General features: G+C 38.1%; 2 protein-coding genes across 7 annotated transcripts in view; one reads left to right on the plus strand and one right to left on the minus strand.

Moving 5' to 3' along the window:
* The window catches only part of LOC127859472 (integrator complex subunit 10-like), a 102,831-nt gene extending 94,305 nt beyond the window's left edge, over positions 1-8,526 (minus strand). The window contains exon 1 of one of the 5 annotated variants that reach the window (XM_052396867.1): positions 8,507-8,526. The gene's annotated coding sequence lies outside the window, so the exon portion shown is untranslated. Of the gene's footprint in view, positions 1-8,186; positions 8,361-8,506 lie in introns of those variants that run through there. The other 4 variants (XM_052396865.1, XM_052396864.1, XM_052396863.1 and 1 more) reach the window with 4 other exon arrangements.
* Positions 8,353-25,016, plus strand: part of LOC127859473 (origin recognition complex subunit 2-like) — a 33,088-nt gene continuing 16,424 nt past the window's right edge. For both annotated transcript variants that reach the window (XM_052396868.1, XM_052396869.1), the window contains exons 1-6: positions 8,353-8,498; positions 13,420-13,533; positions 18,404-18,556; positions 18,694-18,807; positions 20,770-20,909; positions 23,000-23,208. In XM_052396868.1, the coding sequence (XP_052252828.1) occupies positions 8,402-8,498; positions 13,420-13,533; positions 18,404-18,556; positions 18,694-18,807; positions 20,770-20,909; positions 23,000-23,208 (827 nt within the window). In that variant the 5' untranslated portion in view covers positions 8,353-8,401. The remainder of the gene's footprint in view (positions 8,499-13,419; positions 13,534-18,403; positions 18,557-18,693; positions 18,808-20,769; positions 20,910-22,999; positions 23,209-25,016) is intronic.

Raw genomic sequence — 25,016 nt, forward strand, 5'->3', positions numbered from 1 at the left:
CATGTGGTATGTAATACTCTAAGTACCACTTGGAACCCAGAAAACAGCTTGTGGTCAGTACTACTCTAAATACCACATGGAACCATGACAACATTGTGTCAAACATCATGTGGCATGTAATACTCTAAGTACCACATGGGACCCAGAAAACAGCTTGTGGCACGTACTACTCTAAATACCACATGGAACCATGACAACAGTCACTGTTGTCATGGTTCCATGTGGTATTTAGAATAGTACAAGTGTCCAACATCATGTGGCATGTACTACTCTAAGTACCACATGCAGGGCCCTCACACTACTTTGAGGGAAGGGGTCCGCAGCCCTAAGGAGGGGGAATTTTTGCGGCGTTTCCCTTTTTGGGGGATTTTTATACTTACTCTCTCATTACTTCATTTGTACATGTTTGCACTATATTCATTGCATCTTTCATAAGCTAGTATGTTTGAAAAGATTAAATTGAAATAGAATTTTGATATAATAATCATGAGACACATCTTTCTATTAAAAAAAAAAAAAAAAAAAAAATTTTATAGGGGGAATTCAGCACATGTTTTAATAACACTAGCTTCGCAAGATTTAAAGTTTGAGAAAGTCTTTACAAAAGGGGAATAAAGTATACTTTTCAGTTGGGGGACTGCCGCCAAAATTCGGCGGCAGATTTGATAGATTGAGGGCCCTGACATGACACCCAGAAAACAGCTTGTGGCACGTACTACTCTAAATACCACTTGGAACCATGACAACATTGTGTCCAACATCATGTGGCATGTAATACTCTAAGTACCACATAGGACCAAGAAAAAAGCTTGTGGTACGTACTACACTAAATACCACATGGACCCATGACAACAGTCACTGTTGTCATGGTTCCATGTGGAATTTAGAGTAGTACGAGTGTCCAACATCATGTGGCATGTAATACTCTCAGTACCACATGGAAGCCAGAAAACAGCTTGTGGTACGTACTACTCTAAATACCACATGGAACCATGACAACAGTGTCCAACATCATGTGGCATGTAATACTCTAAGTACCACATGGAACCCAGAAAACAGCTTGTGGTACATACTACTCTAAATACCACATGGAACCATGACAACATTGTGTCCAACACCATAGGGTATGTAATACTCTAAGTACCACATGGAACTCAGAAAACAGCTTGTGGTACGTACTACTCTAAATACCACATGGAACCATGACAACATTGTGTCCAACATCATGTGGCATGTAATACTCTAAGTACCACATGGAACCCAGAAAACAGCTTGTGGTACATACTACTCTAAATACCACATGGAACCATGACAACAGTGTGTCCAACATCATGTGGCATGTAATACTCTAAGTATCACATGGAACCCAGACAACAGCTTGTGGTACATACTACTCTAATTACCACATGGAACCATGACAACATTGTGCCCAACATCATGTGGCGTGTAATACTCTAAGTACCACATGGAACCCAGAAAACAGCTTGTGGCACGTACTACTCTAAATACCACATGGAACCATGACAACATTGTGTTCAACATCATGTGGCATGTAATACTCTAAGTACCACATGGAACTCAGACAACAGCTTGTGGCATATACTACTCTAAATACCATATGGAACCAAGACAACATTGTGTCCAACATCATGTGGCATGTAATACTCTTAGTACCACATGGGACCCAGAAAACAGCTTGTGGTACGTACTACTCTAAATACCACATGGATACATGACAACAGTGTGTCCAACATCATGTGGCATGTAATACTCTAAGTACCACATGGGACCCAGAAAACAGCTTGTGGTACTTACTACTCTAAATACCACATGGAACCATGACAACATTGTGTCCAACATCATGTGGCATGTAATACTCTAAATACCACATGGAACCCAGACAACAGCTTGTGGCACATACTACTCTAAATACCACATGGAACCAAGACAACATTGTGTCCAACATCATGTGGCATGTAATACTCTAAGTACCACATGGGACCCAGAAAACAGCTTGTGGTAGGTACTACTCTTAATACCACATGGAACCATGACAACATTGTGTCCAACATCATGTGGCATGTAATACTCTAAGTACCACATGGGACCCAGAAAACAGCTTGTGGTACGTACTACTCTAAATACCACATGGAAACATGACAACATTGTGTCCAACATCATGTGGCATGTAATACTCTAAGTACCACATGGAACCCAGAAAACAGCTTGTGGTACGTACTACTCTAAATACCATATGGAACCATGACAACAGTGTGACCAACATCATGTGGCATGTAATACTCTAAGTACCACATGGAACCCAGAGAACAGCTGGTGGCACGTACTACTCTAAATACCACATGGAACCATGACAACATTGTGTCCAACATCATGTGGCGTGTTATACTCTAAGTACCACATGGAACCCAGACAACAGCTTGTGGCACGTAGTACTCTAAATACCACATGGATTCATGACAACAGTGTGTCAAACATCATGTGGCATGTAATACTCTTAGTACCACATTGAACCCAGAAAACAGCTTGTGGCACGTACTACTCTAAATACCTCATGGAACCATGACAATAGTGTGTCCAACATCATGTGGCATGTAATACTCTAAGTACCACATGGAACCCAGACAACAGCTTGTGGCACATACTACTCTAAATACCACATGGAACCATGACAACAGTCACTGTTGTCATGGTTCCATGTGGTATTTTGAGTAGTACAAGTGTCCTACATCATGTGGCATGTAATACTCTAAGTACCACATGGAACGCAGAAAACAGCTTGTGGCACTTACTACTCTAAATACCTCATGGAACCATGACAACAGTGTGTCCAACATCATGTGGCATGTAATGCTCTAAGTACCACATGGAATCCAGAAAACAGCTTGTGGTACGTATTACTCTAAATACCACATGAAACCATGACAACATTGTGTCCAACATCATGTGGCATGTAATACTCTAAGTACCACATGGAACCCAGAAAACAGCTTGTGGTTTGTTTTACTCTAAATACCACATGAAACCATGACAACATTGTGTCCAACATCATGTGGCATGTAATACTCTTAGTACCACATGGAACCCAGAAAACAGCTTGTGGTACGTACTACTCTTAATACCACATGGAACAAACACAACATTGTGTCCAACATCATTTGGTATGTAACACTCTAAGTACCACATGGAACCCAGAAAACAGCTTGTGGTACGTACTACTCTTAATACCACATGGAACAAACACAACATTGTGTCCAACATCATTTGGTATGTAACACTCTAAGTACCACATGGAACCCAGAAAACAGCTTGTGGTACGTACTACTCTTAATACCACATGGAACAAACACAACATTGTGTCCAACATCATTTGGTATGTAACACTCTAAGTACCAAATGGGACCCAGACAACAATGTGTGGAACATACTACACTAAATACTTTTTTTTAATTAAATGCAATATTTAGTTAGTTTCTCTATGCAGCTCTATGGCCTTAACCTTAGTAAATATAATATTCAAAACTTGACGATATTTAGTTATCAATTTTAAGTATTTGGGAGCAAAAGTACACAAATTTCCCAATATGAAGACTTCATGACACGAATTTTCCCAATTTATGGGTTTTCACGCACAATTCTCCAAATTTGACTGGTAGAGGTACTTTTCTCAATTGGGTGAAAAAAATTTGCTCTAAGTACCATATTCAACCCATGCAACAGCTTGTGGTAGGTACTACTCTAAATACCACATGGAACCATGACAACATTGTGTCCAACTTCATGTGGCATGTGGTAGGTATTACTCTAAATACCACATGGAACCATGACAACATTGTTCCGAACATCGTGTGGTATGTAATACTCTAAGTACCACATCTAACCCACAAAACAGCTTGTGGTACGTCAGGGCCCTCGTTTTACACTTTTTACCGCCAAAAATCGGCGGCTTCCCCCATGAAAAAGTATACTTTTCCCCCCTATTTCAGCTAAAAATTCCCCCTCCCCCCCCCATTTTTTTTTTTTTTACTTTTATACCTATGTTGCCAGCTGGTATTGTGCTACTAACCTTTGATTAAATGTATATTTATGTAAATCACATTAAAATATAGCAATTTTAGGTGTTGAATGGTTAGTGAAAAAATCTTCTAAAATTCCCCTTTTCGCCCAAAACGAGGTGAAATTCCCCCCTTTAAGGGCCCCGGATCCAATCCCCCAAAGTGTAGCAAGGCCCTGTACGTACTACTCCAAATACCACATAGAACAACCCATGCGAAAGACATCGGACCTCAGACATTTCCGATAAAATTAGCTGAGGTCCAGTATTATTTCCTACATTGTCGGACCTTGTGTCCGACCATAAATAAATTGTGTGTTTTGGTAAAACAATGAACACGAAACTAGAATATGAATAAATACTGATTTCAATATTCAAAACAAAAATATGACCAGTATTGATGTTGATGTGTTTAAGAATTTTATAAACACAAACGTCCGCCATTTTATGCAAGCGCTGATGAAAATGAATTTTTGGATGGGATCATTCCCATTTAACATGCGTAAATCAAGTGACTCAATGTGCCAGCATATTCATATTCACTGGTCATATTTGGTTATAACGACCAATCAATGAGCGACTTTAATTTAATTTTTTATTCATAAATTTACGTATTTTGTCTATAGTTTCAATGTGTCAATAATATCTCATTGTGTGCATTAATGCCGATGTATCTTTTATTTTAAAATACTACATGTACCGAGTTGCACGTCTATATATAGTTACGGCACATGGTCTGTTTTGACACTCACGCTTAAACCTTTCCTTGCGCGTGGAACTCAACTCTGTCAGCAAAAATTTCGCGCTCTTATTAAAACACAGGCTTTACATGGCATCATGTGTAGTGAATGGTGCAGATGCATACAAATAGATTTAAATAATATTATCACGTGGCTGTAGAAAAAAAATGTGTTATTTAGTTCTAAAAATGGACATGATGAAATATACTTCTATTTAAATTAAATTGTTACCGCATGCAATTTGTAACGGGTATTGTTTTCACAACTTACTCGCCATAAGTTATTAATTGCTAACCATTTGCATTTAACTTCTCATAAGGAACAATGATTGTATAAGTAATTGTTTACGGTAAAAAGATGCGATGATACCGACACCGTCTTTCAGATACTGCTTAATTACCATTGGATATTGCGTAAATTTTAAAACTGTGATTTTTTGTAAATCAATCTGCGATAAACGCTAACTTCAAGACTGACGTCGATCAAAAATACTGCCCTTATGATACGCATTCTCGTTACCGATTGGACGCTTTGGCGACTAAAAATTAAGTTACCCTAGAAGTTTTCGTGGTGCATCTGTGTCAGCATACATGGCTGTGTAATCATTGTAATGTGACTATTATTCGATATTAGACAACAATATGAGTGCAGATTATCAGATGTCCGCCATTTGTTAAAAGGACGTTATTTTTTGGCGTAATTTACGGCCGGAAGTGCTGACTAAACGGTCATAAATTTAATTGTTATTTTATTGTATTTATAATTGTTAAACATTTTGAACGTCATAACGATAAAAAACTATACAATGTATTTTTATTGTTTGTTTAAAGCAGAATAAAGTCCGGTAAAATGCGGTGAGGTCCGGTACATTTTAAAAGTTATCGGACCTCATGTCCGGTAAGATTTTTTTGTCTTTCGCATGTGTTGATAGAACCATGACAACAATGTGTCCAACATCATGTGATATGTAATACTCTAAGTACCACATAACCCAGACAACAGCTTGTGGTACGTACTACTCTAAATACCACATGGAACCATGACAATAATGTGTCCAACATCAAGTGGTATGTAATACTCTAAGTACCACATGGGACCCAGAAAACAGCTTGTGGTACATGCTACTCTAAATACCACATGGAACCATGAATACACAAAGTACCACATGGGACCCAGAAAACAGCTTGTGGTACATACTAATCTAAATACCACATGGAACTATGACATCATTGTGTCCAACATCATGTGGTTTGTAATACTCTTGGTACCACATGGCACCCAGACAACAGCTTGTGGTACGCATTACTCTAAATACCACATGGAACCATGACAACAATGTGTCCAACATCATGTGGCATGTATTGATGTAATACTCTAAGTACCACATGGAACCCAGAAAACAGCTTGTGGCAGGTACTACTCTAAAAACCACATGGAACCATGACAACATTGTGTCCAACATGATATTAACATTATGTGGTATGTAATACTCTAAGTACCACATGGGACCCAGGCAACAGCTTGTGGCACGTACTACTCTAAATACCACATGGAACCATGGCAACAGTGTGTCCAACATCATGTGCTATGTAATACTCTAAGTACCACATGGGATCCAGATAACAGCTTGTGGCAGGTACTTCTCATGGAACCATGACAACACTGTGTCCAACATCATGTCTGACCAAATTGGGAATTTTTCATCAACAATTCGCCATTTTGGGAATTTTTGCTTTGATGAAACGGCTCATTTGGGAAAAAAATGGGAATTTATCATGCTTAAATAATTCAGTGGTTTAACAAATAATTTTTTTTTTATTTGTTTTTTTTTGTCTTCTTTATATAAACAGATGCAATATTGGGCATGTTCAACGTTTATTCAAGTACTGCAGTTTTGTTTTTCAGTTACAGTTACTCACTGAGATAAGAACTGTACAGTAAAAACCTTATAGCAGATATTTGTGACCAAAACAAACACTGGTTAGTAACACAGGTGGTTAGCGTGTGGCTATGATATTAATTAGTGAAAACATCATTTTGAATGATAAATAATCATATTATAACGAAAAATTAACTTTTCTGAAAAAAAATATTTCACTATCAAATATATATATAACAAGGTATGCAACTCAAAATCAGCCCAAAGCGGGGTGCATCGCTTTGAACAGCCATATCTTCATCAATTTTGCAGCGATTTTCACGATCTCGGTCTTATTCAACGCAGAAATGAATTTCCTTTCTGGAAATGTATATGTCTTGCAATATTTTTACAAATGCTGGGTCAACTTTTAAGAAATAACACGATACACAACACGCATGACCCAGTTGACAGTGATCATGCTGTCTTTAAGACTGAAATCTTCACGGAGTAAAGGGCAACTTCCCTATAAAGTTCATGTAGTTCGATACCATAATTCAATAAAACGTATGAAAAAACATTATTACCGTTCTTGTCGTTACATTCTGCATCAAGACTAACTGTCCAGCGCCGTTTGAAACCTTTGTTTACATACATTTCAACTAACTGACATTTTAAACATACGAGTGATTTCATTGGTCCAATGCGGAGGTGTGTCTTTACAACTGGAGATTTCATTCATAAAGAATACATGATCACTGTCAACTGGGTCATGCGTGTTGTGTATCGTGTTATTTCTTAAAAGTTGACCCAGCATTTGTAAAAATATTGCAAGACATATACATTTCCAGAAAGGAAATTCATTTCTGCGTTGAATAAGACCGAGATCGTGAAAATCGCTGCAAAATTGATGAAGATATGGCTGTTCAAAGCGATGCACCCCGTTTTGGGCTGATTTTGAGTTGCATACCTTGTTATATATATATTTGATAGTGAAATATTTTTTTTCAGAAAAGTTAATTTTTCGTTATAAAATGATTATTTATCATTCAAAATGATGTTTTCACTAATTAATATCATAGCCACACGCTAACCACCTGTGGTTAGTAACACAAGTTATAAGACACTTCATTCTTGGTATGGTACGGGTAAGTTTCGCAATTGGAAAAAAAATTACTGATTCATGTTATTGATACTCAACCAGATGTTCTAAACTGTAGCCTCAGTAACTCAGTTGTATTTTATGCTTTAAAATGTAACTCAGGCAAGATTATGAATTGCTAACGCATATTAGTTTAAGTTTATTAGTGGACTTTTTCAACATAAATATGTCATATTTGTCTTCGACTGATTATAAATAAAACTGCGAATTTAATTAGAATCTATGGCAGAAGAGTCATTTCCGAAACGAATTTCGAGTGTGATTAGCTACTTATAAAAAAAGGGTTTGCCCTTTTGCCATAAAAAAATAACAGATTTTGTGCTATTTGGCAGAATGATAGAGCACTGTACGTACCTTTTGATAATGACTCTTTAACCCAATTTCGCTTAAGTCTTAAATTAAAATTCGAGGAGAAAAGGCGGATATTTGTGTTTTAACAACTTTATGAAAATTACCCACGACTCAACAGGAATAGAGCATACTTCTTCTTGTTGTTGTTGTTGTATGTTGTATTTCGGTCCCCCCATTGAAGATTCGAATTCCGCGGGAAGAAGTGTGCAATTACTGACATGTCCGATAGAAAATTACGTCGGAAGTCAGCAATAGTTACCTTTGCAGGAGATGATGAGGTTTTGCAACACATTGTAGATGCAGAAAATAATTCAAGTACTTACATCTCAACGTTTTCTGTGGGTTTACAGTCAACTCGTCCCCAAGTCAACTCATCCCGTGGTCAACTCGTTCCATGGTCAACTCGTACCTTATGGAAACTATTCATTTGACAATGAGCTCGAGACGCGTAATTTATGCAGTATTCCAACGTTTTTGAATGAAAAAAAGCACACACTGTTATGCAAACGCATAAATAAAAAACTTATCAATAGACTTAAACGGTTTAACATAGCATTTTTATTTCACAACTTTCACAAAATAACAAAGTTTTACACCATGGACACAATGACACATCTGTTTAATTAAAAACAGCATTTTTAATTCAATACTTTCACATAAAAAATAACAAGTTGGACACCATGGCCAGTTGACAGTTTATTGTACAGTTGTTCGGATGTTTTCACGCACATGGCTTGTATTTTGTGCTGAGCTGTTTCAGCACTCCAGTCGCGGACACTTCACCTCGTCTTTACAATGTCTACAGCCAGGATATCTGGCCTTGCATTGAGGTTTGCTGGCTGCGCTGGAACCTAGTGAGTTGCAGCTCTGTAACAAGCTGGACGTTACTCAGCGCGATCTTTGTCTCATCCCCTAGAAGCTGCAGAAGCAGATATAATGGAGGAGCAGTCCCAGCTCTCCCATTGACACGTCGGTGCCAACCTAAATGTAAATTTGAAAGAATGTTTTTAATGTCTCGTTTGTCGCTCTTAATATGTTTTATCAAGTTGTAGTTAGCAATTGTTATGAGAAGGAAATATTATCATTTTAAGATGTAGAAAGCCTCATGACAAAGTCTTGTGATATAAATATGTTTATTAAAAAATGGGTATATATCAAGTAATTGGTTACCTTCAACGTCATTGTTGGTGCGAATGCTCATGCCATACACCGACCAGCAAGGAACAGGCCAAGTTGAAGACCTGAACCATGTTGAACGCATATACTCTAATAAGCCGTCAAAACGGCGAGATGCAATGTCAGCAAGGGTGTCAAAACCTCGGGTATGTGTTCCAACGGCAGAAATGGGAGGCACAGCAGTATCTGTACATATGCCTAGGTTTTGAAGAATGCTCAGTAGCAAGTCCCTTAGCCTAAAATTAAAAGTAAACAATTAAATGAACTGCTCAACAGTTATAATAACTAGACGACATTATAAATACATATTTTCATAACACCATATAGATTATGATGAAAACTAGCACAGTACCTGTACAGTATAAGAGGCGTCTTCCGTCTCCATTACAGCTGTCGCACTGCCGACACAAGAAGTTCTGCTGTTCTCGCAAGGCTTGCAAACAAACTATTTCTGTTTCTGCCCGAAGTGCTTCGAGGTACTGTTTGTGAGTAATGCCTACAATGACAAAACCATTCTTCCCCGTAACTGAACATGTCTCACTTACTAATTTTTAGTATTAACTATGCGCGTTTGTTTTTTATTCGTCTGTTGCAGAAAAGAAAGTAATGCAAAATTATAAATATTACATGTGGAAAGAAGACATTTTTCCATTTCCTGTAATGTTTCAAACGGGTTCTATATAAATTTTTCTGTTTGTCGTCATTTAAATTTACTTGACAAATATTTGGTAAAATACGATATTTCTTTATTACTTACCTGTTTCGCATGTTCTGTGTTGCCATTTTTTGCATCTGTCGCATTCTATGGCTTTTTGCCTTGGATGTACAATCTTGGAACACAAAATACCGGTACACGGATATTCCATTTCACTTAACACGATCACTTGTACACTTGTACACATGTAATCAATTGGATAGATATATAGCTAATGATAAACTATGCTCAATTCAGTCGCCTTGTATATATCACTAAGTAACTTTTATCTATTATAAAAAAAGCGCATGCGACAAACAACACGTGATTGAAATCTGTTTAAATTCTTTGACGCAAGGGACATTACAACACCTCAATTTTTTGTGAAAAACATGCTCATTTAAGTAAAACTTAATCATTTAACTACCAATTAATTTTATTTGAATTGTAATAGGCAATTTATTAACGTACGCTGTATATAAAACCTTTCACACCATTTCCCTTGTTTAATATGCTTATCAAAGTAACACTGATTAATTAAAATACCACTTAGGTTTGATTGAATAATGCCAGTCAATTAATTACCGTACGCTGTAAATAACACCTTTCACACCCTTAAAAACGAATAACCTGTGAAAGACACCGACCACAAGTGACAATTTTCATCATCCCTTTCCCAAGTGACAATTTTCATCATCCCTTTCCCTTCTTTATACATATCTGCAGCAGACAACTTACCTATGAACGAGACGTTAATGCTGACAGCCGTATGCTTAGATCATTTAGGGGAAAAAACATTAAGAGAAAATTAGACATCATCTCTATGATTTAGACTTATTAACTGACCATTCTACACCTAGTTCTGTATATTTCTATATGTCAGATACAAGTTGACTTGGGTATATGGGATGAGTTGACCAAAAAACAGGGACCAGTTTACCAAAATGGATACAAGTTGACCACGGGATGAGTTGACTTGGGAACGAGTTGACCGGCACCCTTTCCTGTGTATATAAAAATGTATATAAAAAATGCTTTTGAATTTCCGAGATGTAAATGATCAATTAACTGAGACAACTTCTGGTAGTTTCAATAATCAAACTCCCAGCTATTGACCCTGGTCGTTGGGGGTTGCAACTGATTAAGGCTTTTTTCATGGAATTCAGCGCATGGAATCCAGGCAGCACTTTTATCGGTGATACAGTCAAGTAACAATTAGCGGATCATTACCAATAGTGGATTACTTTGCCGTTCAAGAATGCGTATGGCGATAAATAGTTAATCCTACGAGTACTGTCTACCAGTGGGTACCATCTACCAATGTTATCACAAACATGCCATATATCTGCTCATACCTCTTATGTTTGGTTCAAGTGTTTACCAATATTTTCTCACAGCATATTTTGTATAAAGATGAATTATGGCCATCAAAATGATCGTATGATAAGACTATTTTTAAAAATATAATCTTATGGTCAAAATATACACTAATTTTGGTATGTTATGTAAGGATTCAGTAGGAAATGTTGATGTTTGGTAAATTTTGCACAATTACATTGAATAAAATGTAAACCACTATGTACATGTGTTTTTTGTTCATCTTACCTTAACTCTTGTCTGTTAAGCTTCAGTTTCTTCTAGCAGCCAAATAGATGGGCTATCATTAATACATTAGTAGACGGTACCATCACAACAAATAAAATGAATGCTGACCAGGTATAGAATGTAGCCGATACCTGAGTAAAAAAAATTGAAAAATGCGTCTACAAATCTAACTGTATGTTTATTTCTGCATGAAAAGGATAAATTTACATCAATCTGATGTATTTGATTTTATTTATTTATTTTTAAAATGTATATTTAAGTACAAAAGCTTATTACAGTGGTAGACGGTATCACCAGGCTTCGTTTTCAGATGATCAGAAAGCCCGTCGTACAATTAGCCCGCTGCTAAGATTATTCGAAGCACATGGGTTTTTCAATCGATTTTGCGAAAAGGAGTCTGCTTAAATTTTGCTTTGTTAAATTGACAAAATGGCAAATTTGGGATTTTTTAATCGACAAAAATGATCAAATTCTGATTTTTTAATTACACAGAATGATATTGACACATCAGGACAAAATCATATAAATTATAGTTATATACTTTGTAGGATGTTTATGAAATAAAAGTGAGATATAATAATCATTAGTAATCATTAGACACTTCTTTCTAAAAAAAAGTAAATAATTTGTATGCCCTCGGATCGAAAGATCGGGGGCATATTGTTTTGGGCCTGTCTGTCTGTCTGTCTGTCATTCATTCATTGTGTGTGTCCCAAAACTTTAACCTTGGTTAAAGTTTTGCAATAACTTTTGCATTATGGAAGATAGCAACTTGATATTTGGCATGCATGTGTATCTCATGTAGCTGCACATTTTGAGTGATGAAAGGTCAAGGTCATCCTTCAAGGTCAAAGGTCAAATATATGGCTTCTAAGCGGCGCAATAGGGGGCATTGTGTTTCTGACAAACACATCTCTTGTTTTTATTAACCAGGTTTTCCGAAGGAAAAAACTGGTTATTAGATTGGCGAATGCGGGCGGGCTGGCTGGCTGGCTGGCTGGCTGGCTGGCTGGCTGGCTGGCTGGCTGGCGGGCTGGCTGGCGGGCTGGCGGGCGGGCGGAACAAGCTTGTCCGGGCCATAACTATGTCGTTCATTGTCAGATTTTAAAATCATTTGGCACATTTGTTCACCATCATTGGACGGTGCGTCGCGCGAAATGATTACGTCGATATCTCCAAGGTCAAGGTCACACTTTGAGTTCAAAGGTCAAAAATGGCCATAAATTAGCTTCTCCTGGCCATAACTATGTCATTCATTGTGAGATTTTAAAATCATTTGGCACATTTGTTCACCATCATGGGACGGTGTGTTGCACGAAAAAATCAAGTCAATATCTCCAATGTCAAGGTCGCCACGACTAAAAATAGATTTTTTTAAAAAACAAACTTACAAAGGGGGTTAATTTTGTTTGTTCATTTCAAAAGTTCAGTTTGAGTTTTCTCCCTTTATCAGATTTTTTTTTCACAATGAAAACCTGGTTTTGTGACAATTTTGTCCCTTGTTTGAAATTGGGAGTTGTTTTTTGCAAAAACAATTTCGGTTTGGGATCGGTTCCGTTGGCTTTGGGATCTGGTCCGTTTTATGGCATTACTTTTAATAGCAAAAAAGCCTTGAAGTATGCACTTGTAGTTAAAAGAAACCACAAACAAGGGGTCTTGACTAATAGACCAGTGAGCTTCAGTTTCTCAGGTTAGTGTACAACTTAAGTCCTCAGTGTTATCTTGGGTTTCAATGGAAACAAAAGGCTGGAAATGTTTCAGCAAGGGAATCAAAGTCCCGCAGAAGAAGTCATCCTCAAGTGAAGCAGAAGACCATTGAAGAAGAGGCGAGTGATCATAGCGACGATGAGAACCTTCCAGTGACAAAATCTCAGGGTAACACCTATATTTACACTTATGGGTATTTTTTGCAGGGTATAAATTGCACACATACATTCCAATATTCATTTACATGCATTTTGGCTTGAAATGTTCAGTTTCAGTGCTTATTGTCCCCTACCGGTTTCACCGGAGGGGACTTATGGTTTGCGCTCTGTCTGTCAATCTGTCAGTCAGTCACACTTTTCTGGATCCTGCGATAACTTTAAAAGTTCTTAATATTTTTTCATGAAACTTGAAACATGGATAGATGGCAACATGAACATTATGCACGTCATTTCATTTTGTTCCTACATAAAAAATTCTGGTTGCTATGGCAAAACATTATCTAGAAATACTGCTGAAAATGGTTGTTTTCTGAATCCTGCGATAACTTTAAAAGTTCTTAATAATTTTTCATGAAACTTGAAACATGGATAGATGGCAATATGGACATTATGCACCTAATTTGATTTTGTTCCTACGTCAAAAATTCTGGTTGCTATGGCAACAAATTAAAACAAAATCTGACAATGGTGGAATTTTTGACAATGGTGGAGCCGGTAGGGGACTATATTGCTTGGCAATAGTCTTGTTTTATTTGTTCCCTTGCTGATGAATCTAAAAAAAGTGTGCCTTTTATGGGAATTTTTCAGGCGACAATAGAACATTTCATTGTATTTATGCCAGGTAGGGTGGCATAAAGCAGTTGAACTGTCTGTCAGTCCGTCTGTCTGTCAGTCTGTCCATCCGTCAACAAACTTTAACATTGCCCATAACTTTTGTAATATTGAAGATAGCAACTTTGGCATGCATGTGTATCGCATGGAGCTGCACATTTTGAGTGGTCAAAGGTCAAGGTCATCTTTCAAGGTCAAAGGTCAATTATATGGCTTTAAAGCGGCGCAGTAGGGGGCATTGTGTTTCTGACAAACACATCTCTTATGTTTCTCAATTTTAACGAATACTTTGTAAAGAAGGAAAAAATCACTGTGGTAAGACCTGTGGCTATTTGGTGAGATATGTGGCCATATGGTAAGACATGTGGCCATATGCCAAGACCTGTGGCCATATGCTAAGACATGTGGCCATATGTTAAGACATGTGGCCATATGCTATGACCTGTGGCCATATGCTAAGACATGTGGCCATATGCTAAGACATGTGGCCATATGCCAAGACCTGTGGCCATATGCTAAGACATGTGGCCATATGTTACAGGCTTCCTGAAAAGGCCGGACCGCCGGTCTTGTCCGGCAAAATTCCGGCGAAGTTTCTAATATTGCCAGGTCCTTGTGACAGGCCAAACAAAATATGACTAAATACCGAAAAGTCTAATACTTGCCGAATGAACGATTACACCCAATTGGAATCACTCTTTTCGTGAATTTCGAGCCTTTTTGTCATTAACAACACTAACGCTTTACTAGTTCTTAAGAGTACTCTCCCTTTGTTGATGTTTTTCGAAAACGTCAATTTCATCTATCCAATTACAGGTTACACATGCCCAATTAATTTCCTTCTTTGTTATATATAGAATTCGCAATCTTTGATCTCAAATTTCACCATGACCGAGCGATAAGCCAATATATAACTATACATGACTGGAAAGGTGGTTTCATAAGCTTACAAAAAAACTGCATTTGAAAAAATTCTATACGGTGTAACTCAAAATAATTACCTTAGAACATATGCACCGGTTTTGACAGCTATCGGCACTGCCATTTGAAGGCAAAAACCATGCCCTACTATTGAGGCTGGCAACCACTAACATACAAAGAAATGCACAAATCAGGCCTTTTGCCCTGTGACTTACACATGCACCTTTAAACTGACACCTAAACTCTTCATTTCAGATACATTTTTAAAATCTTATGCACCAGGACCTGCATCATATGTACTTAGTAGCAAACCGACTGCATGTAACCCCCCAAATTCCACTTCTGTTTAGGATAATGTAACCTATAAGGGAACCCAACCCCTTCAAATTTGAATTAAAGGCACTTTTTCCATAGGTATAATCTGTTTTAAAAAAGATCACAAAGTTCCAGTACCATGACACACAGATTTATTCATTAAAGTTGACGTTGAAAGCGTCACGCGTAACAGCGTTTCGCGTCAAGAATTAAGGTAGAAAAGCCGACTTTGGTTACATCATACATACAGCACTTAGACTCCATACAAGGCATCACTTTCGATTCTAATAGCATAGCAGATGTAACATATGACTTAATAAGAGAAAACAAATCATCAATGGCATTATATGTGCATCATAGCAGGTTTTGAACAAGATCCGAACAAACTTTTTTTATATTTTTTGGCACATTTTAGGTAAAATCCATGTAGAAGCAGCATTTCTGAAGTCATTTGACCCAACAAAAGGGCTTGCTTGCATGGGAAAACAACACACTTTACTTCCTGACACAAAAAAAGTCATCGTCAGACATGAGCTTTAAGTTTTCTGTCACAACTGATCCTATGATTCCTCGGCTCGAGTTCCGTCTCGGACAGGCTCCGGAAAGTGTCAGTCTGGCCCGGGTGCTCAATTCCGTGTAATCTGAGAAAACAAAAAGTTGTTTAGTGCACATTTACCCATTACGGTGCTAACTTATGTAAGTGAGATACAATTAGAGTAAGCTTTCAATAGTCTGTGTGGCTTTATTTACTGTAAATGGATAAGTCACCACGCCGGCATCACATTGTCGGGCACAGTGGCAAAGTTATCGCCACAAAATGTGTTTTCAGAGCTGCAGTAATTGTAAAAAACAACAATTTTCCTAATTTTGGTGACAAAAGTGTGCCATGATATCAAAGAAATCATTTTACAATAGATTTCATTGAAAATAACAGCGTACTAACCTGCGAAGACACCGATCCTCTCGACACGACTGGGCGAGTGTTGAGGGCCGTCTCCGAATCAGTCATACTGTGCAGTTTTTGATGGCCTGTCACTTCAGCCGGACTTGTAAACCAATTGGACAGCAGTTCAGGCAGAGCTATAGACCAATTTCGACACCACCTAAAAATGTACATTTAGGTTTACGTATAATATTGAGGTCACTTAAATACAGATTCCCTGCTGTTTTTCACGCACGGTCTATCACAACAACATCGTTCCAAGAAAGAAAGCATAATATTATTATCCTTTTTGTGTTTTCAGCTGAATACTTGATTTAACTTGAACTCAGCAAGATATCCAAACAGGAAAAATAAGGCAAAGTAGTGTTATTCTGCGTAGATCTGCCTGGCGGGGTTGAAAGCGAAGGCAGATAGCAGTGTCGGTCCAAAATTGCTTGCATGGAAAAACAACACACATTACATTTTAAATAGTAAAAGGCTAAAAGTAAACAATAGCAATAAATACAGATTAAATAAAGACATGAATTAGGTTCATTATTGAGATTGATGCAAATTAATGTCAAAATGTCACTGAAAAACAATACCGAGTGTTTACGTAGTCTTAGAATATGTCTCCGGAACAGGTTTCGGTGTGATTTTCAAGCATTTACCCCCCTTAGGACCCTAAGTGCAACAGCCCAATTGCAAACAGCCCTAAATTGGGTCAAAATGACATCTGGTAGTTACGTTTTGCAATACAGAGAGTTTTTGATGGTAAATTGTCAACATTCTGGAAGACGACTAACTTGGTCGGAAGTTCTTAAAGGTTACACATGCCCAATTAATTTCCTTCTTTGTTATATATAGAATTCGCAATCTTTGATCTCAAATTTCACCATGACCGAGCAATAAGCCAATATATAACTATACATGACTGGAAGGTGGTTTCATAAGCTTACAAAAAAACTGCATTTGAAAAAATTCTATACGGTGTAACTCAAAATAATTACCTTAGAACATATGCACTGGTTTTGACAGCTACCGGCACTGCCATTTGAAGGCAAAAACCATGCCCTACTATTGAGGCTGGCAACCACTAACATACAAAGAAATGCACAAATCAGGCCTTTTGCCCTGTGACTTACACATGCACCTTTAAACTGACACCTAAACTCTTCATTTCAGATACATTTTTAAAATCTTATGCACCAGGACCTGCATCATATGTACTTAGTAGCAAACCGACTGCATGTAACCCCCCAAATTCCACTTCCGTTTAGGATAATGTAACCTACAAAGGTTGTAACAAAAAACTACACATGAAAAAAATGCTTATACAAATGATCGAAATTGTCAAATTTGAAGTTTTCATCATCATATATAAGCAATGTTTTGCTTTATGTATCGTCGGAATGCATGAAATATTACGGAAATGTGCTTCTATCAGTGTAATATCGCATAATGCCATTATCATTTTATTTTTGATTATATAAAACAGATAGTTTTGTCAAAGATTGATATTGTACGGAGAATATGTAAGAGTATATTTTGTACAAGTTGACTACATAATTACATATTATATTGAATGAATCCCATATTTTAAAATTACAGTGTGTTCATTTGCATAAGAACACATAATGATTTGATGTTATACGTTCCAAAATCATTTACTTATAGTTGTCCAATACTTATACACAGGCTGCACATTGCCATCAATATGAGTTAAACTTTACTAAATTCTTCAGTTATAAACTCACGCTGTTCGGTCAGGTGAATTTTTGTCCGGACAGGCTTACTTTTCCATCAGCCTGTCCGGTTGACAGGCACTGTTTGAGACTTTTCAGGAAGCCTGATGTTAAAACCTGCGGAAAATTGTTTAGACAAGTGGCCATTTGGTTTACACTTTGTACAAAGCACTTATTACACTTTATGTAACCTTAATGTTTAGGAAATCATTTATTTTGTCTGTATGTCAAATCAATTGCAGATTTATGTGTACATGGCAGTATATGATTAACAACTTCTATCTTCCATGTTGTTCTACTGACAGCCTTGGAAGATGACAGCCAGGTCAGTGGGGGGGATGTGTTTGGCTTTCGGACTCCCAAGAAAGCTGGGCGTATGGAGCAACTGGCGTCAGAGGCTAAAACACCAAAATCTATTTTGAAGACACCAAAATCAAAAGAAGGAACGCCAAGAAAGTGTAAATCACATTCCATTAAATTCTTAAATCATGAAATGATTATTAGTTTTGCATCACACTTTTTATTATTATCATGTGTATTTTTAATTGAATTTATGTTATTCTTTGTACTTTTACAATTTAATGTTGCTTTCTAGCGGTAGGGTTCACCCCTTCAAAGGAAGAGCCCTGCACACCAACCAGTAAAACTCTGCGACAAAGAAAACCAGCTGCTAGTACTCCCTATAGACTTCATAAACGACACGGCGCAGGTAACAGAACATTGCTCACATTTGACCTAATGAAAAAATTCCCACCAACAGGAATCAACTCCTATACTTTTTATGGCCCCTGTAGGGTGGCCTATAGCAGTTGAACTGTCCGTCAGTATGCCAGTCTGTCCGTCCATCCGGAAAAAAACACTTTAACATTGGCCATAACTTTTGCAATATTAAAGATAGCAACTTGATATCTGGATTGCATGTGTATCTCATAAAGCTTCACATTTTGAGTGGTGGAAGTTCAAGGTCAAGGTCATCCTTCAAGGTAAAAAAAAAATATATATAAATTTCAAAGCGGCGCAGTAGGGGGCATTGTGTTTCTGACGAACACATCTCTTGTTTTAATTATAATTAAGACTTTTAAAGCCAACCAACTATAACTAAATTATTTTTGTCTTCTATAATAATAATCAAAATCACCTCTCTTTCATCATATCTGTGGAATCTGGTTATACTAATTAAAAATCAATGGTGGTTATAAAATATGAAGCTGCTTGTTTTAAAGCCCTTGCTGTTTTGTGGAGTGTTGTTGACGTTGATCTTGCCCAGGAAACTCTGACTGTTGATATTTCCCAGGTAACTCTGACTGTTGATATTTCCCAGGTAACTCTCACTGTTGATATTGCCTAGGTAGCTCTGACTGTTGATATTTCCCAGGTTGCTCTGACTGTTGATATTGCCCAGGTAGCTCTGACTGTTGATATTGTCCAGGTAACTCTGACTGTTGATATTTCCCAGGTAACTCTCACTGTTGATATTGTCCAGGTAACTCTCATTGTTGATATTGTCCAGGTAACTCTGACTGTTGATATTGCCCAGGTAACTCTGACTGTTGATATTACCCAGGTAACTCTCATTGTTGATATTGTCCAGGTAGCTCTGACTGTTGATATTGCCCAGGTAACTCTGACTGTCGATATTGCCCAGGTAACTCTCATTGTTGATATTGTCCAGGTAGCTCTGACTGTCGATATTGCCCAGGTAACTCTGACTGTTAATATTACCCAGGTAACTCTCACTGTTGATATTGTCCAGGTAACTCTGACTGTTGATATTTCCCAGGTAGCTCTCACTTTTGATATTTCCCAGGTAACTCTCACTGTTGATATTGTCCAGGTAACTCTGACTGTTGATATTGCCCAGGTCACTCTCACTGTTGATATTGCCCAGGTAACTCTGACTGTTGATATTACCCAGGTAACTCTCACTGTTGATATTGTCCAGGTAACTCTGACTGTTGATATTTCCCAGGTAGCTCTCACTGTTGATATTACCTAGGTAACTCTCACTGTTGATATTGCCCAGGTATCTCTCACTGTTGATATTGCCCAGGCAGCTCTGACTGTTGATATTGTCCAGGTAACTCTGACTGTTGATATTGCCCAGGTAACTCTGACTGTTGATATTGTCCAGGTAGCTCTCACTGTTGATATTGTCCAGGTAGCTCTGACTGTTGATATTGCCCAGGTAACTCTCACTGTTGATATTTTCCAGGTAACTCTCACTGTTGATATTTCCCAGGTAACTCTGACTGTTGATATTGCCCAGGTAACTCTCACTGTTGATATTGCCCAGGTAACTCTGACTGTTGATATTGTCCAGGTTGCTCTGACTGTTGATATTGTCTAGATAACACTCACTGTTGATATTGGCCAGGTTACTCTCACTGTTGATATTGCCCAGGTAACTCTGACTGTTGATATTGCCCAGGTAACTCTCACTGTTGATATTGGCCAGGTTACTCTGACTGTTGATATTGCCCGGGTAACTCTGACTGTTGATATTGCCCAGGTAACTCTCACTGTTGATATTGCCCAGGTAACTCTGACTGTTGATATTGTCCAGGTAACTCTGACTGTTGATATTGCCCAGGTAACTCTGACTGTTGATATTGCCCAGGTAGCTCTCACTGTTGATATTTCCCAGGTAGCTCTCAATGTTGATATTTCCCAGGTAACTCTGACTCTGAGGACAGTCTGGATACATCAGACAGTGACAGTGATGACAATGAAGGTGCTGCCCCTTCTGTACCGACCACTCCATCTGGCTCAGCCACCAGGGCAGCACGACGAAAGATGGATGAAGTCGACGTGGTAACTGTGCTCTAGTTAAGATATCATAAGACAAAGTGGATCACAAGTGATTAACAGAATAATTTTTATGTCCCCCACTATAGTAGTGGGGGACTTATTGTTTTTGCCCTGTCTGTTGGTTGGTTGGTCTATTGGTAGGTTGGTTGGTTTGGGCCAACTTTAACATTTGCAATAACTTTTGCAATATTGAAGATATGAACTTGATATTTGGCATGCGTATGTATCTCATGGAGCTGCACATTTTGAGTGTTGAAAGGTCAAGGTCAAGGGTATCCTTCAAGGTCAAAGGTTAAATATATGGGTCAAAATCGCTCATTTAATGTACATTTTTGCAGTATTTCAATTTCAAGATAGCAACTTGATATTTGGCATGCATGTGTATCTCATGGAGCTGCACAATTTGAGTGGTGAAAGGTCAAGGTCATCCTTCAAGGTCAGATGTCAAATATATGTGGCCGAAATCGCTCATTTTACGAGTACTTTTGCAATATTGAAGATAGCAACTTGATATTTGGCATGCATGTGTATCTCATGGAGCTGCACATTTTGAGTGGTGAAAGGTTAAGGTCAAGGTCATCCTTCAAGGTCAGAGGTCAAATATATGTGGCCCAAATCGCTAATTTTATGAATACTTTTGCAATATTGAAGATAGCAACTTGATATTCGGCATGCATGTGTATCTCATGGAGCTGCACATTTTGAGTGGTGAAAGGTCAAGGTCATCCTTCAAGGTCAAATATATGGGTCAAAATTGCTCATGTAATGTCACTTCTGCAATATTGAAGCTAGCAATTTTATATTTGAAATGCATGTGTATCTCATGGAGCTGCACATTTTGAGTGGTAAAGGGTCAAGGTCATCCTTCAAGGTCAAACGTCATATAGGGGGACATTTTGTTTCACAAACACATCTTGTTAGTCCAGTTTCTATGTGTTTTGTTATAAGTTTAATGGGGAAACTTATTTAACATAAAAAATAAAAGCATTTTTTTAAGTGGATACTAAGAAATATATATTAAGCAATACAAAAGTTCAAGTTATGAAATTCTGATTGTTTTTTTTTCCAAATAGAATTGATTAGTTTTTTTTTACTTATGCCCCTTGAGTTGTAAAAGCATTAATTATGCCCCCCTTCGAAGAAGAGGGGGTATATTGCTTTGCTCATGTCGGTCCGTCGGTCTGTCGGTCGGTCTGTCGGTCCGTCCACCAGGTGGTTGTCAGACGATAACTCAAGAACGCTTGGGCCTAGGATCATGAAACTTCATAGGTACATTGATCATGACTCGCAGATGACCCCTATTGATTTTGAGGTCACTAGGTCAAAGATCAAGGTCCCGGTGACCCGAAATAGTAAAATGCTTTCCGGATGATAACTCAAGAAGGCTTAGGCCTAGGATCATAAAACTTGATAGGTAGATTGATCATGACTCGTAGATGACCCCTATTGATTTTCAGGTCACTAGGTCAAAGGTCAAGGTCACAGTGACCCGAAATAGTAAAATGGTTTCCGGATGATAACTCAAGAACTCTTTGGCCTAGGATCATGAAACTTGATAGGTAGATTGATCATGACTCGCAGATGACCCCTATTGATTTTCAGGTCACTAGGTCAAAGGTCAAGGTCACGATGACCCGAAATAGTAAAATGGTGTCCGGATGATAACTCAAGAATGCTTATGGCTAGGATCATGAAACTTCATAGGTACATTGATCATGACTGGCAGATGACCCCTATTGATTTTCAGGTCACAAGGTCAAAGGTCAAGGTCACAGTGACAAAAACATATTCACACAATGGCTCTCACTACAACGGAGAGCCCATATGGGGGGCATGCATGTTTTACAAACAGCCCTTGTTTTATTTTGATTTGCTTGTGCTTTTTTATCTTTTATTTAAATTATAAATATATAAATGAAGTTTGGAAGGGTGTAAATTGGAATCATTTTGTTGTCTGTAAGCAAAACGTAATCTTAATTTGTTGTACATAAAAAGTCAATAATCATTTAAAAGCCTATAATAAACAGATCTTATTACATGCAACATTTAATCAATGACAGTGTTTGTATTACTGCCTATCCTTATATTTTCAGAAAACTAATGTGGAAGAGTACTTTGACATTCATGCTTCTGATACTGGTCCCACATCTGATGCAACGCTAGCCAAGTTAGACATGCCCCATTTAGATCACAAGTCCCTGAACGCTCTCCTGACCGACGTGCTGTCATCACATGCAGCAGAGTGCAGGCTCCTCTATGAAGAGTACACTGACATGTTCAGAACATGGATGTATCAGATGTGGTGAGTAACACTAACATGTTCAGGACATGGATGTATCAGATGTGGTGAGTAACACTGACATGTTCAGAGCATGGATGTATCAGATGTGGTGAGTAACACTAACATGTTCAGGACATGGATGTATCAGATGTGGTGAGTAACACTGACATGTTCAGAGCATGGATGTATCAGATGTGGTGAGTAACACTGACATGTTCAGAACATGGATGTATCAGATGTGGTAACACTGACATGTTCAGAGCATGGATGTATCAGATGTGGTGAGTAACACTGACATGTTCAGAACATGGATGTATCAGATGTGGTAACACTGACATGTTCAGAACATGGATGTATCAGATATGGTGAGTAACACTGACATGTTCAGGACATGGATGTATCAGATGTGGTAACACTGACATGTTCAGAGCATGGATGTATCAGATGTGGTGAGTAACACTGACATGTTCAGAGCATGGATGTATCAGATGTGGTGAGTAACACTGACATGTTCAGAGCATGGATGTATCAGATGTGGTGAGTAACACTGACATGTTCAGAACATGGATGTATCAGATGTGGTAACACTGACATGTTCAGAGCATGGATGTATCAGATGTGGTGAGTAACACTGACATGTTCAGAACATGGATGTATCAGATGTGGTAACACTGACATGTTCAGAGCATGGATGTATCAGATGTGGTAACACTGACATGTTCAGAACATGGATGTATCAGATGTGGTGAGTAACACTGACATGTTCAGAGCATGGATGTATCAGATGTGGTGAGTAACACTGACATGTTCAGAGCATGGATGTATCAGATGTGGTGAGTAACACTGACATGTTCAGAACATGGATGTATCAGATGTGGTAACACTGACATGTTCAGAGCATGGATGTATCAGATGTGGTAACACTGACATGTTCAGAACATGGATGTATCAGATGTGGTGAGTAACACTGACATGTTCAGAGCATGGATGTATCAGATGTGGTGAGTAACACTGACATGTTCAGAACATGGATGTATCAGATGTGGTAACACTGACATGTTCAGAGCATGGATGTATCAGATGTGGTAACACTGACATGTTCAGAGCATGGATGTATCAGATGTGGTGAGTAACACTGACATGTTCAGAACATGGATGTATCAGATGTGGTAACACTGACATGTTCAGAGCATGGATGTATCAGATGTGGTAACACTGACATGTTCAGAACATGGATGTATCAGATGTGGTGAGTAACACTGACATGTTCAGAGCATGGATGTATCAGATGTGGTGAGTAACACTGACATGTTCAGAGCATGGATGTATCAGATGTGGTAACACTGACATGTTCAGAACATGGATGTATCAGATGTGGTGAGTAACACTGACATGTTCAGAGCATGGATGTATCAGATGTGGTAACACTGACATGTTCAGAGCATGGATGTATCAGATGTGGTAACACTGACATGTTCAGAGCATGGATGTATCAGATGTGGTGAGTAACACTGACATGTTCAGAACATGGATGTATCAGATGTGGTAACACTGACATGTTCAGAACATGGATGTATCAGATGTGGTAAGTAACACTGACATGTTCAGAACATGGATGTATCAGATGTGGTAACACTGACATGTTCAGAACATGGATGTATCAGATGTGGTAACACTGACATGTTCAGAGCATGGATGTATCAGATGTGGTAACACTGACATGTTCAGAACATGGATGTATCAGATGTGGTGAGTAACACTGACATGTTCAGAACATGGATGTATCAGATGTGGTGAGTAACACTGACATGTTCAGAGCATGGATGTAT

This window comes from Dreissena polymorpha, chromosome 15, assembly GCF_020536995.1.
Source record: "Dreissena polymorpha isolate Duluth1 chromosome 15, UMN_Dpol_1.0, whole genome shotgun sequence".
Classification (NCBI taxonomy): Eukaryota; Metazoa; Mollusca; class Bivalvia; order Myida; family Dreissenidae; genus Dreissena; species Dreissena polymorpha.